Source organism: Monodelphis domestica, chromosome 1, assembly GCF_027887165.1.
Source record: "Monodelphis domestica isolate mMonDom1 chromosome 1, mMonDom1.pri, whole genome shotgun sequence".
Lineage (NCBI taxonomy): Eukaryota > Metazoa > Chordata > Mammalia > Didelphimorphia > Didelphidae > Monodelphis > Monodelphis domestica.
The window spans coordinates 494,272,596-494,287,476 of NC_077227.1; the positions used below are offsets into that span (position 1 = coordinate 494,272,596).

The 14,881-nt window shown below is 44.2% G+C and overlaps 1 protein-coding gene across 2 annotated transcripts in view; it reads right to left on the minus strand.

The window, feature by feature from the left end:
- Positions 1–5,305, minus strand: part of RBM38 (RNA binding motif protein 38) — a 34,831-nt gene extending 29,526 nt beyond the window's left edge. Inside the window, exons 1-3 of one of the 2 annotated variants that reach the window (XM_001368848.5) lie at positions 5,081–5,305; positions 3,633–3,756; positions 2,592–2,646 (exon numbers count right to left, since the gene is read on the minus strand). In XM_001368848.5, coding sequence (XP_001368885.1) covers positions 2,592–2,646; positions 3,633–3,756; positions 5,081–5,305 — 404 coding nt within the window. Of the gene's footprint in view, positions 1–2,591; positions 2,647–3,632; positions 3,757–4,505; positions 4,614–5,080 lie in introns of those variants that run through there. The other variant, XM_056812925.1, reaches the window with a different exon arrangement.
- Between the last annotated feature and the right edge of the window lie 9,576 nt (positions 5,306–14,881).

Sequence of the window (14,881 nt, forward strand, 5' to 3'; positions counted from 1 at the left end):
TTAAAAAATTCCAGAATTCTCTGACATGTATTATTAATGTGCTTTACTTACTCCGTGGAAGGGCTTTGAAAAGTTTATTGGAGAAGCAAGGGACAGCAGGAAGTGGTTAATTCGCTGGCCTGGCAGGGCAGTCCAGACTGCCCGGCTAGCCCTCACCCCCACCCCAATCACCAATTATCAGACCTTTCGTTCCGCGTGTGGCTTTTCCAGGCAGACAAAGGCAAAGCTGAGTCAGACTGCTTTCCTTTCCCCAATTGTGTGGGGAAAGACAAAAAGGGCGCTGACAGCCAAACTCTTGGGGCTCAGCAAGCAAACACCTGACCGCTTGCCTAGGAAACCAGGCATGAGGCTATTAGCAGCCCAGGGTCACACGGGCGGACACACGCACTCCCTCTCCTCCCCCTCCAGCTAACTCTACTGCCAGGACACAAGGCAGCCCGATCCTGGCTCGCCCCCTTCTGTCCCCTCCCCACCTGCTCCTCTTCCAAAGCCTCCTCCCTCTGGCAACTAATCTATCATGGAGAGGCCACGTTTTGGTGCGCAGCAAATGGCAACCACCTAGAGTTAGTAACAAGTGCTGGTGTCAGAGCCCAGGAACAAAAATGTATCAACGTTCACCTAGACAATTACACACGGTTAAATGTGTAACCTCCGGGCACCGGGAGACAGAGCATGGCGGGGAGCCAGGGCTACCGTGATCAGAAACGCTCAGGATGGAAGGAAAGGCTTCCCACGTGGATTATACACAGGGAAAAGAATTCCGCGACTCCCTCAGCCTCCCCTCCGAGTCAAAATATCAATCCTTCATGCTGCTCAGCTACTTTCACATCTTCCCCCCCTCCTTTGACCCTCATCACAGGCAGGAAGAATTACTGCCCCATATCTTACAGATGGAGGGTCAGCTAAGTGGCACAGGGAATAAAGGGACAGGCTTCAAATCCAGCCTCAGTCATTTACCAGCTGTGTGACCCTAGGCAAGTCATTTGCTCCTCTTTGTCTCCGTTTCCTCATCTATAAAATGAACTGGAGAAGGAAATGGCAAGCCACTCTAGTACCTTTGCCAAGGAAGCCCTAAATGGGGTCACAGAGTCAGATGTGACTGAAAAACAACTGAATAATGATTTTACAGATGAAAAAACTAAGGTTTGGAGATTAAGAGACCCTTTGAACCTACCCTGGAATCCTGACTGAAGGTCCATAGCATTGTCTCTCTACCCCCATCCTCCCCAGCCTCCTCCATCCAACCTATTTCCCTCCTACCATAGTTTGTTTTTTCCCCACTCACATATATTTAATATTTAATATCACATGGTCTAAAAATATTTAATTCAAATACAAGGTACCAGCCCCTCCCGGATCATATTAAGTATCATCTGCCAGGGGGTAGACTAGGAATACTGACATGGTCTAAAAGGGAAATGGGCTGCCTCAAGATGTAGTGAGCTCCCTGTCACCAACTCTGCAAGCAGAAGCTGGCCATCTACTTGTCAAGAAGGCTAGAAAAGGGATCTCAGATCAGGAGGCTCCCAATGGGAGCACCTCTGATTCAATAAACTATCGAGTTTGTGTATTTTATTCAAACGAAGCATAAAACCATCCAGTCCACACATCACTTTAACAAGATGCAACATCACAGATCCAACAAGCAAGCTGTTTCCCCCACCCTTTCCCGAATAGGGGCCACAGAACAATTAGTATCATCCAGAAAGCGATGAGCCAAGGAACTGAAACGTCAACTATTTTTTCCAAGGACACGATAACATGGACTCAATTAGGGAAAGGTAGCCGGGAGCTCACAGGGGTGAGTCTCGCTTGCTCTGTAAGCCTCGACCTTCCGCCCCCCAACTTTTCTCCAAAAAAAAAAAAAGAAGAAAGGAAAAAAAAGAAAACCGCTATCAATATTCTCTTTCTGCAATGGTACAAAGAGACCTACATCAATCATGAGGCACTTGAATGCAAGTGGTATGACAGGCTCTATTATTCTCCTGAAGTACACTCGTCCTCTTTCCGAACAGCTGCCAGACCCTATTAGATGTACAGAGTGAGGGCTGAGCAGGGATGGGATGGGCTATTGAAAGGGGACAGACAATAGGCCCCCTTACACGGGCTAGTCAGTCTCGGCACAACATCTGGCCAAAATCAATTTTTGACCTAATGTTACTTTCATTTGCTATCAGACGAGGCTTTCTCTGTAGGCTGACATCTCCTTGAACATTAGGGCCTGTCCTAGGCTGCCCCCAGAAGACTCTGGGAGTGTGGCTGGCCTCCGCTCACACATGGCAGCCAAGCCTCGGACCATGAAGAAGTCTATTTTCATGGTCTTGGGCTCTGCGGTGCGTTTTTTCTCCCTGGCCCTTCTGAATTCTAGAGAAAGTGGTCTTATTTCTTTAGGAAAGGGAGTTTAGGAATGACAGAAGTTTGGGACTTTGGGGAACCAGAGTAAAGCCAGAAAACAAATGCTATTTAGACTGGAGAATTTTAGGCTAATGGATTGCTACCTTCATAAAAAATAAATAACAGGAAGTTTATGATTTGGCTCCTCCTCTCCAAGAACTATCCACCCCCCCCCCAAAAAAGTCATATTCACTTACCCATAAGACCTCTGGATAAAAGCAGGGTGCAACTGCTGAACACCAATTGTAAAACCTAAAAAACAAGATGTTGGAAGTCTAAGAGGAAATACGCAAGGCAATTAAATGGGCTGTTTGCACATGTGTGTCCATACCCTCTAAGCTGAACCACAAGCTGTCATATACACCAGTCATTTCTAACATGCATCTCCCGATTCAAAAGAGAGAGCTAGACAAGGTCCCCATCTGGCCACACAGCCCTCCTCTAGGCAGACTTGGCCGCACTATTTGACTGCAGAGGTTGGTACCAAAACCTTCCCTCCTTTCTCATTTGGTTTCCTAAAGGAAGTGACACAGCTCGGGAGGGCAATAATAGTAACCACTCATATTTCTACACCGCCTTCTTCCCAACAACCCTGGGAAGCAGGCAGGGGAATTATTTTCCCCTTTTAATTGTTGAGGAAAACTAGGAGAGTTTACCTACAGTCACATGGCTAAGTGGCAGAACAGGGACTTGAACCAAGATCTGGGGACTCCTCATTCAGCACTCTATTCTTTTTTTTTTTAAATAAAAACCCTTATCTTCCATCTTGGAATCAATACTGTGTATTGGCTCCAAGGCAGAAGAGTGGTAAGGGCTAGGTAATGGGGGTCAAGTGACTTGCCCAGGGTCACACAGCTAGGAAGTGTCTGAGGCCACATTTGAACCCAGGATCTCCTGTCTAGGCCTGGCTCCCAATCCACTGAGTTACCCAGCTCCTCCTCTTCACTCTATTCTAAGAGAACTGCCATTGTGTCTTTGGTTCAAGTTCTCTCCTGGCTCCCAGGAACCCTCCCTAGATCTAGGGCTCACTCTTCCAAATAAAGAGTTTCTCCCTCTAACCTGAGCCCAAATCGCAGTGATGACTGATCTCTCTGATACAATAGCTCGTTCAAAGAGGATGAGGCAGAACTGATGAACAAGCATTCTGTATTTCACTACCAATAAATAAGTATGCAGAACAGAATAAGGTGAGCAAAGGAAAGATGGAGGTAAAAAACAACCCAAGTGGTTCCTCTCACCAGTGTGAATACTTCTTGGCTTGGCTCCAAGGTATGCCAAATTAACGTTTGCTTTCCGGCCATCTATGATGGGATTGGGGTCTTTACAAGCTCTCTCCGCTGCAGCCCGGTCTGCCATTGTGACCTGCAAGCAAGCACAAGAGTTCTCAAGGCTCCTACCCACAAAGGTCTTCTCTGGACAGTGAAGTCTCCCCATCTTGGGAGTCCCTCAGAATGAGTAAGCAAGCAAGGAGGAAGCTCACTCCAAAGGGCACTCTGGGTGTTTTTCCTTCCCACACCAGCTGCCCCAATGCCCACGGAGACAGTTCCTCTGACTTTCCTCACTGCCAGCCTGGGCACTGCCTACAGTGCAAACAACAACAACAAAGACTCGCAGCAAGGGCAACAAAGCACCTTCTTTCTTTGCTCATCAAGCCAAGGGCCCCAGGGGGACAAGACCTTCAGGTAGGTCTGAAAGTTTCAAAAGCCTCCCAAATACCAGAAGGGCAGAAACCAAAGGGGGTCAAGTGGAGGGCTCCAGACTCCGGTTAGAGGCCGCCCCATCCCATCGAGTCTCCCAACTTCTCCCCCTGGGAGGAGCAGGCTGGCCAGTAAAACATGGTGTCACAGAACAGTCCCGAGGAGGGCTTAGGAAGCAAGGATCAACTTGAACATGGTGTCCCTTCCCTTTCAAGCTCTGGGGAGAAAACGCCGGGGTAAAGAACGGAGGGGACGAGCCTCCCTCCTCCCTCCTAGGGCCTCTCGCAGGATGAGGGTAAGCAGGCTCAAAGACCAGGAACTGAGGGGGGCTACAGATAAGCCTTTATTTATTTTTTAAAACCTCCTCCTGCATGTCTAGAGTTTGCTCTGAAATGAAAATGTTCTGTGAGCCACCTGCAGGTGCGGGAACGGGGCAGCCGCTGAGCGCCAGAGCTGTGCTCTCCGGATAAGGAGCCACAGGGAGGGAGGGAGGGTCTCCGTGTGCCCTGTGGTTGGGCTAAGTGTGTGCTCAGTAGGAGAGAGCACTCCGGGGGAGGAGAGACGGGAGGAGGAGGGGCAGTTGAAAAGCTGGGGTAGGAGTCGAGTTCAGAGATGGAAGAGTGAACGGCTCACTAGTTTACACGGCCCCAAACAGCAACTCCAGCTGAAAGCTTACAGATAAGATGGGGGGGAGGAGGGGGGAGAAGGGGGTGAAGCGGAGGAGGGGAGAAAGAGACTAGGAAGCCCAGTTCTGATGACAGGTACTATGACGAAGATGCCAACACCCCGGCACACGGCTGATACAAATGCACTTATTTATTGATTTAAAATCTTCTAGAGTTCAGCCCCAAAGGAAAGACACGTGCGACTTGGGAGGTCGGGATGGGGTGAATCTACAGGCAATTTGAACTCTTCCAACCCCCAAGTTTTAGGCTTCCAAAGGAGAGGGGGTAGGGATTGGTGCCTAGCTAGGGAGCGGGGTCACTTACAAAGCCATAGCCCCGGGACTTGCCCGTCTGGCGGTCGGTGATAACTACTGCCTCCTCGATGTCCCCGAAGCCCTCGAAGTACTTCCTCAAGGAAGAGTCGGTAGTGTGGTAGGGCAGCCCCCCGACAAAAATCTTGGTAAACGTGGTATCCTTCTGTAGAGTGTGCATGGTGCCGGCCGGGGGCCGCCCGCCGCTCAGCGAGCACGGCGCCTGTTGGAGAAGCATCCGCGCCGGGGCCGCGGCCAGACGGAGACCGGGGGCCCCGGGGGAGCGGCGCTCGGGCTAGGCGTGGGCGCCCACCACCCTCTTTCCCCCAAAAAAGTGTCCCTCGAAATGGATCTCCTTCCCGTTCAAGACGTAAGGAAAATCCGAGCGCTTCCTCCAAGTTCAGTGCATCCGAGAGGTGAGAAGCAGGTGGTGCAAGGGGACTCAAGCACGCGCAGCAAGGCAGAGGAGAGAAAAGTCCCGGGCACTAGCGTACCCGGCGCGAACAGACCTCGCGCCGCTGGGGAATCGCCACCCAGGCGGCAGCCCCGGCTCTTTGTAAGCAGCACCGCCCCCTCCCGCCTTCAGCCCGCCTCGGGCCCGCCTTCAGCCCGCCCCTGGACGCAGCGACCTCTGGGAATCGTAGTCCCTCACCCAGCCCGGCCCTACCCTGCCCAGCCCAGTCCTTGTCCAGCCCAACCCAACTCTAGGCCAGTCCAAAGAACCCAACCCTCAAGGATTCAAGAAAGGGGTTTCATAGTTCTTCGTTAGCAAGTGATGAGTGAAAAATAAAAGGCAGAGGGGGTGGTAGAGATCCCTGGGTTCCCTAAGGGGTTTCCAAAATTTGGTGTCACAGAATTTAGCATTGTAAGAACTAGTCAAAGATCCTCTCTTCTGGCCATATCAGCTCTTTTTACAAAAATGGAAACTGAAGCAGAGAGCTTGTCCCAAAAGTCTTGGTGCACTTTTGAATCATCCTGTATAACCAGCAGATTATAAATTGCAGAAATAAACATGAATTCTGGGCAAAGTCCAAGTTAAAATGAAGAACTTTATCCAACATACAGGAGGGAGGGAGGGAGGAAATGAAGGAGGGAGAGAGGGGGGGGGGAGGGAGGGAAAGAAAGAAAGAAAGAAAGAAAAAGGAAGGAAGGAAGGAAGGAAGGAAGGAAGGAAGGAAGGAAGGAAGGAAGGAAGGAAGGAAGGAAGGAAGGAAGGAAGGAAGGAAGGAAGGAAAGAAAGAAAGAAAGAAAGAAAGAAAGAAAGAAAGAAAGAAAGAAAGAAAGAAAGAAAGAAAGAAAGAAAGAAAGAAAGAAAGAAAGAAAGAAAGAAAGAAAGAAAGAAAGAAAGAAAGAAAGAAAGAAAGAAAGAAAGAAAGAAAGAAAGAAAGAAAGAAAGAAAGAAAAGTTTGCATGGGAAGCACTTTTTATGCTAGTTATGAGTGCTCTTTAATCATGCTCAACCGTCTGAGAAATATGAGGTAATTTGCAAATGCTTTGCCTGCTACAATCAGTGAAAAACCTGGGCATAAGGATGGGATTACAGCTGACTTGGCGAGATACCCGGACCACTGACCTCTCCATAACACCCTCTTGTCTACCCTAACCCGAATGGATAACGGCCAGAGAGCATGTTCCGCAAGCGGGCCAAGCCAACCCTTATCTCCGACTACAAGTCCCAGGAGCCTTAGCAGATGTCATGGCCCTTGCCAGCTTCTAGACATGCAAAAGAGCTTTGGGTTGGAGACTTGCGGGCCCAAAGTTGATTTGCTCCGGGCTGCTAGGGTAATTTGCCTAAGAAATGAATGTTGCAAAACAAAGCAAAAAAGTTTGCGCCCCCGGAGCGCGTCTCTGGAAGAAGCTTCGGGTAGGGGGGTGGGGGCCGCGGGCGTTGCGGACGGTGCAGGCGGTGCAGGCGTTGCTGGCGTTGCTAGCGTTGCTATTGGTCTTCTCCGTATACCTTCAATTCAGATGTTTGGATTGAGGGCCTATACCCAAGGAAGAGTAAGTTTAGAAGAAAGGAAAAGTGGAGGAATATGTATTATTGAGGAGTAATATAACCTCAAACTCGAAACCTATGTGGACAGTGCTGGGGGTGGGGGTGAAGGGGTGCAGGTTGAGGGGAGATATAGACCACAAAGGGAGACGTGAAAATGAGGAGCACACACAACATCCCTCCCTATTCTTCTTGCCCCACATAAAGGGGGAAATCAAGACATAAAGGAAAGGAAATCTGACTTTTCCCAGTGAGATTAAACCAAGGAAGTACCCGATTTCTGTGAGTTGCCCTAGAACTCATCCTATTCCTGCCCCGCCCTAGAAAAGTGATGATTTTGATTTCTTGTGTTTTGAAGAAAGGCGTCATTCAAAGCATCATAGAAAAGGAGAAACTTTAGAGATCATATGATCAGATAGACCGCTCTCACTTCATTTGAAGGGGAAGGGAAGGGGGCAAAATGAGACCCAGGAACAGGAAGTGATTTGCTCACTCTCATAGGTACAGTAATGAACTGACAAGAAACCGACCCATTATACCTAGCCTCCCATTAGGTCTAGTCCATGCCTAGCTTTTTAAAAATATATACATAATCCATTTTAATATAATAATATAATCAATAATGATAATAATAATATAATCAGAGTTGAAAGGAAACTAGAGATTAATGCCATGAAATAGAATCCTTGAATTTCCCAACTGAGCTTGAAGTCATAGGACCTGAGCTCACATATTTGTTCTAAACTCTAAATTCTTAACTCACCTAAAAATTAAGAGTGTTGTAGGAGAGGACTTGTGAGGACACTTTCCAAAATCTAGTTCATTTCCCATTTTGCAGGTGAGAAAAATGAAGCCCAGAGGAAGGAAATGAGCATTTGTAAAGGATCCACTATGTGCTAGGCATTTTACGTCATTTGATCCTCATAACAACCTAGGAACTGGTGTTATAATCCCTATTTTACAGCTGAGGAAAGTGAAGCAAAGGTTAATGACCTTATTATCCAGGCTTTAGTATCTGAGATTAAATTCTAATTCAAGTCCCCCTGACTTCAAGCCCAGCACTCTATCTGCTGTGCCACCCAGCTGCAGCTAAACTAACTGACTTGCCCAATGCCACACAACAGGTGGCAGCTGCCCTAGACTCAAGCTCTTCTAAATCCAGGTCTATTTCCATGGCTATCTCCTCTGTGTAATCTATAAGACCACCTAAATTGAAAACTGGCCAATAGCCACATTAGTTTAATAATCTCTTTAACCACATTGAATGACTCTGATCAGAAATGTTGCAGGATATATTCCATCTAGACATTTGCCAACCAGGGTAATGATGAATGACCACAATAGCCACCTCAGAGAGGAGAGAGCTCCCTAGAGAAAACTCCATAAGTTACCGAATCCCGTGTTGGACAATATCCATGCCAAGCAGTCAGCAAAGAAACTGTAGTCATTGTGACTTTGGCTACGGCCCAGACTTAAGCATGATATATAGTCAACACCTGTCTTTGCAGAATCTGAGTATCAACCAGAAGTTCAGATAATCCTGATTTTGTGTGCAGCCATATGGCCTATGACAGTGACTCCAGAGGCCCTCCCACATCTCATCTGAAAATCAAGGAAAAAATTCAAGCATGTTTGGTGCTGTTTGCTAGTTATGTATTTTATTATCTTTGAAAATTCATTCACTTGGGTGTATATTATCTTTGAAAATTCATTCATTTAGGTATATATATAATCTTTGAAATATATACATATGGGGCATTTTGTATATATATGTATATATGTACACATGTATATGTACAAAATGCCTCTGTGTATATGTATATGTACAAAATGTCACCCTATGTACATGTTTCAAATATACACATGTGCCCAAGTTAATGAATTTTCAAAGATAATATACATATATACTCAAGTTAATGAAATATATATATTTATGGGGGCAAATATAAGTGCTTGCTAATACTTCAGTCCTCAAGTCATCTGCAATTACATTGATATGGTTATTCCCTCCAATATAAGCAGCTCCCCTTCTGTCCTTGAATGTAGAAGTTTTCCAGAATTGCTATGGAGCAGAAAAAAAATAATCATTTGTTTCTTGGCTAGCCATTGGAGAGGAACCTCTTCTTAGTTGGGCTGTTCCTGAGGTGATAAACACACAAGATTTAAAGCTGCTGAACTGTAATGGATACCTTCCCAGAAGTTTTTTTAGGAACTTTGAGACCTTTGGGTCACCTCCACTCCAAGACAGGCCTTTAAAAAGGAGAGCCTTGAAGGAGGAATTCTTGGTAAACTAGACCACGTAGAGCCTGTGTTTAACCTTGTTTTTTCCTCTGTGCCGGGCATTCCCCCATGCCTAGAAAGTTCAAGTCAGTCTAAGTGGTGGGCATGAAGAGGCCCCAGGAATGTTACCAGTGAGGAATTGCACGCTAGAGGCAACAGAAAAGATGCCTCTGGACAGATGGGTAACCAGAAAAAGAGCTGGCCCAGTCATGTATCAAGATCAGAGAGTGAGGGTGCTACATAAAGGCAACACATCTGAAAGCAGGTCCCTAAGAAATGGATGAACCTGTTTGGGAAACCATGGATGAGGATGATGAGGAGTGGGTGGGTTACAGTTAGCTGGGCTGGCAGAAGTGCCTGGAGCCATCAGGGATATTACAGAGGAAGCCCTGGGGAGGGATGAAGGAAATCCACTATTCTGTGGTGTTATGGATAGAGAGGGCCCTTACAGCCAGAGGAGCCGTGCTTGAGCCCTGCCTCTTACACAGACATTTAACCTCTCCTCCCCTAAGCACCCTCAAAGACCATAAATTGCAGAGCAAGTGGAGGACCTGCTTCCCTAGAGTTTCCTCCCTGGGAAGTTTTCATGATACCAATGAAATCAAAATAATGCCTTCCCTCTATTAATTATCTCCAACTTGTCCTGTATACACCTTGTGTGCACAAAGCTATTTGCAGGTTTCCCCCACTGGACTGTGATTTCCTGAGAGCAAGGTCTGTATTTTGCTGATTTTTATATCCCTGGCACTAAGTGCAGCACCTGGCACATAGTAGGCATTTAATAAATGCTTACTGACGGACTAATTTGCCTTATCCTTCACCAATAGACCTTCTTGAGGGCAGGGAATGGAGGATAACAAGAAACACCTTATATTTATATAACTCAGAATTCTTAAAGCATTTTACATAAATGATGATGATGGGGAAGCTATATCCAACGGTCAGGTGCCTCAGACACCAATATAGTTGAGGATCTAAAATAAAGTGCTCTTCTCAGAGTTCACGGGGATTGAATGAGGATATTATATGAATGATTATAAGACATATTATTATATTGTAAGAATTACCACATACATGTATACATAGTATTAATAAGTTATTATTTAATTAATTAATGGTTGATATTAAATCAATGATCTAAAGACATCTATTTTATATATGCCACCCAGGTGGCAAGAAAGCGTGCATGAATTTATAATATATATATAATAATTCATGATAATTTGTAATATGTATAATAATTTATTAGTAAATATGAATTTAACATATATATTCAATAAACCCCCTGCCCCTTAACAAAAAATTATACCATGATTTTTGTAACCAAGGAATAATGTTTGAAATTGACCAAATTAAAAAAAAATAAGTCTGAAAAAAATTATACCACCATTTCCTTCAAACCCCCAAACTGGAAGACATAATTTTAAGCATAAACATAGGGACAAGAGTAAAGAAAATGATGTAAATAGTATAAATAGTAAGGGGGTTTGAGTGGGATGGGGACAGGCAGCCCATGAAAATGCCACAAGTAAGGAGATGGAGTATCTTGTACAAGTTATAGTATGGAGTCCCCCTCACTGGAGCACAGAGAATTAGAAGGTGTAAGAAGACTGGAAAGGTAGCTCAGCTTGGGCCCTAGGGCATCGTCTCCTAGAATAATTGGTCTGTCTTCAGAGTTGGGCTGGTATGTTACTAGGGACCCCAACCAGAAAGGGAAAAAGGGCCAAACCCAAACCAAGCCAAATGAGGGCCCGAAAGGCTGCCAGTACTGGGCATACCCCACTCTCCTTGCCAGGCTGAAGCTTATCTTCCTCCCTTTTGTACTGTCCAGACTCTTGTTCAGTTCATCATCAACCTGGCTCTAACAGGTGGGAAAGGAAGTGTCCCAAAGGGACAGTTTCCTCTCTATTGGAGCTCCCACTTTTCAGTAACCTTATCAGTCCCCCATTAGTCTATCTCCTTTCCAATCTAACCTCCACACACAGCTTTGAAAATAATCTTCCTAAAGAGAACAGGTTTATCACTAAAGATTACAGAATCAGAAGACCTTGATTCAAATCCCACTTAAAAAAATATTTCTAAAACGTATTAATTGTGTGATCTTGAATAAGTCACTTAATCTTGTGGGGCCTCAGTTTCCTCATCTGTAAAAAAGGATTAGATAATATCCTCTGAAGACCTTTCCAGCCCTGAATCTACGATGATATGACATGATGTGATGTCATTGAGCAAAGTAATCAGAATCAGGACAGTGTGCATGATGACTGTAATAATATAAAGAAAAAACAGTAATGAAAGCTTTCCAAATTCTAATAAGTGCAATGACCAAACATACTACATTTAACAATCAACCAACACTCCAGAAAAACAAAATGCAGCTTGGCACACTTTGAAATCATTCTTAACATTTTCTCCATCACTTTCTTAAGTCTAGACAATCAACAAAGCAATAAATCAAGACCTAATTTGTAGCAATTGTGGATTTCTGAGGTATAAATGTATCTTTTTCAGCAGGCTCCAGCACAGCACTGACTAATGGGGAAACAGCACACCTACTTCCTGTCAGCCAAGGAGACTGAATTTTGGGCAAGAATATCCACTTATTGATATTATCAGGTTTATTGGTTAGGCCAGCATCATAACTGATAAAGTGACATAGGTCTGTCTCCTTGACCTTCTCCAGGGACCAGGAAGCTGGGTCAGGCAGCTTAATAAATAGTGTTTTAGGAACTCATTCTTCAGCCCCTCCCTTGAACATCCCAAAACATTTTTTTTCTTGCTCTTTCTTTTTTTTTTAACCCTTACCTTCTGTCTTAGAATCAATATGGTGTATTAGTTCCAAGGCAGAAGAGCTGTAAGGGTTAGGCAACAAGAGTTAAGTAATTTGCCCAGGGTCACATTTGAACCCAGGACCCCCAGTCTCTAGGTCTGGCTCTCAATCCACTGAACCACCTAGTTGTCCCATATTCCATACATTAATAATTGGTGGATAGCTAATTAAGAAGTAGTTTATCAAATCATCTACCTCTCCTCATCCTCACTGGTGGGCCACTGATGGATTTGTCAGGTAAACGGGAAAAGAACCCTTCTCCCCTTCATCTATTAACCAAATGCTGTTTTTTTTTTTAAAGACCTTCTTTGGAATTCTTTAGGACAAAGAAAATACAAAAAGCAGTAGACTAGATGGAAACTCTGACCCAAACCCCAGACACAGAAGTCTACATAGTAATTCTCCCTAATATATAGGAATTGATTTAGGGCCTTTTTACTCTAGAGCCCTGATAAAAGATTTAATATAGTATAGGAAAAATAAATTCTCCCAATGTTGAAGATGAAGCATATATTTCTACATGCAGCCGATGGGTGGCTTTGCTTAACTATATTTATTTGTCTGAGGGGAGAGTTCTCTAGAGGGAATAGAAGGAAAATAATGACTGTGATCTTTAAAAAAGAAAAGAAAAGAAATGTTTTCAAAAGAAAATCTATCTCTACTTTTTCATGCAGGTAAATATATATTTTCACCTTCCCTACCCATAGAATATAAACTTCTGGAGGACAGAGACTGTTCTCTTTTTTTGTCCTGTATCCTCAGGGCCTAGCAACATACCTAGTAAGCACTTACTTTGCTTGTTGGATGAATGGATTTCTAAAGTCCTTTTTGCCTCTTAAATTCTGATTTTTAGGGAATCCTTGTTTCTTCCTACAAAGGAGAATTGGAGAGCAGGGTTGCCTTGCCTTTTCAGATTCCTACCAGTTGGAGAAAAGGAGCTGGGCCCAAGTGGCCCATGGGCCCACGATGCTCACTCTTGCCTCTACACCATCTGTTTGGGTGACTGCCATTAGAGGGCTCCCAAATTGGGTTCCTTCTATTATATTGTTTGGGCAGAATATTGATCAAGAGTTAATGATAATTTTTTTTTCTGCAAGTCTTGGCTGCTACCAGGATAACCTTCACAATCTCTCATTCCCAACACATTCTGGGCGGACATGGTCCTTGGAACTTTGCAACTGCAAATACCTGAATCATCACTAGCCCCATAAGCAAGACTTGTTTCCTTCCAAGGAGGGCAAGTTCCCCCACACTCTGGATATCCCCTTATCCCACAGCCCTCCCAAGTTGGCACCTCCAAGATCTTGTCACTACCTCAGACCCTACATTCTTAGGGTTCACCCCTTCCTCACAATAGTGGGAGAGAAGGTGCAAAGTGAAGTTCAGGCAATCTCCAATCCTAGCATCACTACACTCATGGTTCCACTGTCTCTCACACCATAATAGCCCCCATTCTGTTCTCTACCTGATGAAAAACTTCCTAGCTATGGCTCTGACAAATAAGATGGCCTATAAAAATGTCATGGGTTACTTTGATTGCAGAATCTCATTGTTGTGACCTTGAAGCAAATCTTACCTAGTCCAACCCATTTCTAGACCAGAATCCCCATCAAAACACCAGTAGGCTGGACTCCTGAGATTGAGGGAAGGGACTCTAAAGATAGGATATAATTTCCATTGTAAATAATTTTTATTTTCAAGTGTAGCTAGTCCTGGGAAGAGAATCTAAGGCTTCTGTCTGCAAAGTTACAATAGGGCACATAGGAGGCACTTGATAAATGTTTAGTGGATGAACTAAATGCTTCCTCATGATCTATTCCTTCATGACACCAAGGACAGACTAGCTCTGCACAGATAGATAGGTTTGCTTAGGAGTAAGGAACAAAGTTTCTCTTAGCTGCCTCCATCTGCAAGAATCACAGTGACAAATATGATCTTGTCTAAGACAACAGATGGACCAACTGAATGTTAATGCCAAGTTAAAAAAACAGCAGGAACCAGCAAAAAAGAAAACTTGCTTGAATGAGTATTCAAACAGTGAAGGAATCCAAATCATTCATATTTTTAAACTTTGCAAATTAATTTTAACTCCTTTATAGAAAGGAAAAATATAAAAGTTTTGCACAAACAAAATCAATGCAATCAAGATCAACAACAAATGGGGAGGAAATTTTATAGTAAGTACCTGTGACAAAGGCCTCATTTCTCACATATATAGATGACTGAGTAAAATTTATAACCATATAGAGCATTCCCAAACTGACAAATGATCAAAGAATATGAACAGGCAAGTCTCAGATGAAGAAATTAAAACTACCTTTAATCATTTGAAAAAAAAAAGTTCCAAATCATTATGAATTAAGATAAATGCAAATTAAAACAACTTTGAGTTACCACCTCACATCTATCAGTTTGGCTAATATGATAAAAGAAAAAAGATAATGACAAATGTTGGAGGGGATGTGGAAAAATTGGACACCAATACACTGCTGCTGGCACTCCAAACTAATGTAATTATTTTGGAGAGCAATCTGGAGCCATGCCCAAAGGTCATGAATTAATACATACTCTTTGACCCAGCAATACCATTACTAGGTCTGTATTCCAAAGAGATTAAAGATAGGGGGAAGGACCTACTTGTACAAAAATATTTACAGCAGCTCTTTTTGTGGTGGGAAAGAACTGGATGTCCATCAATTGGAGAATGACTA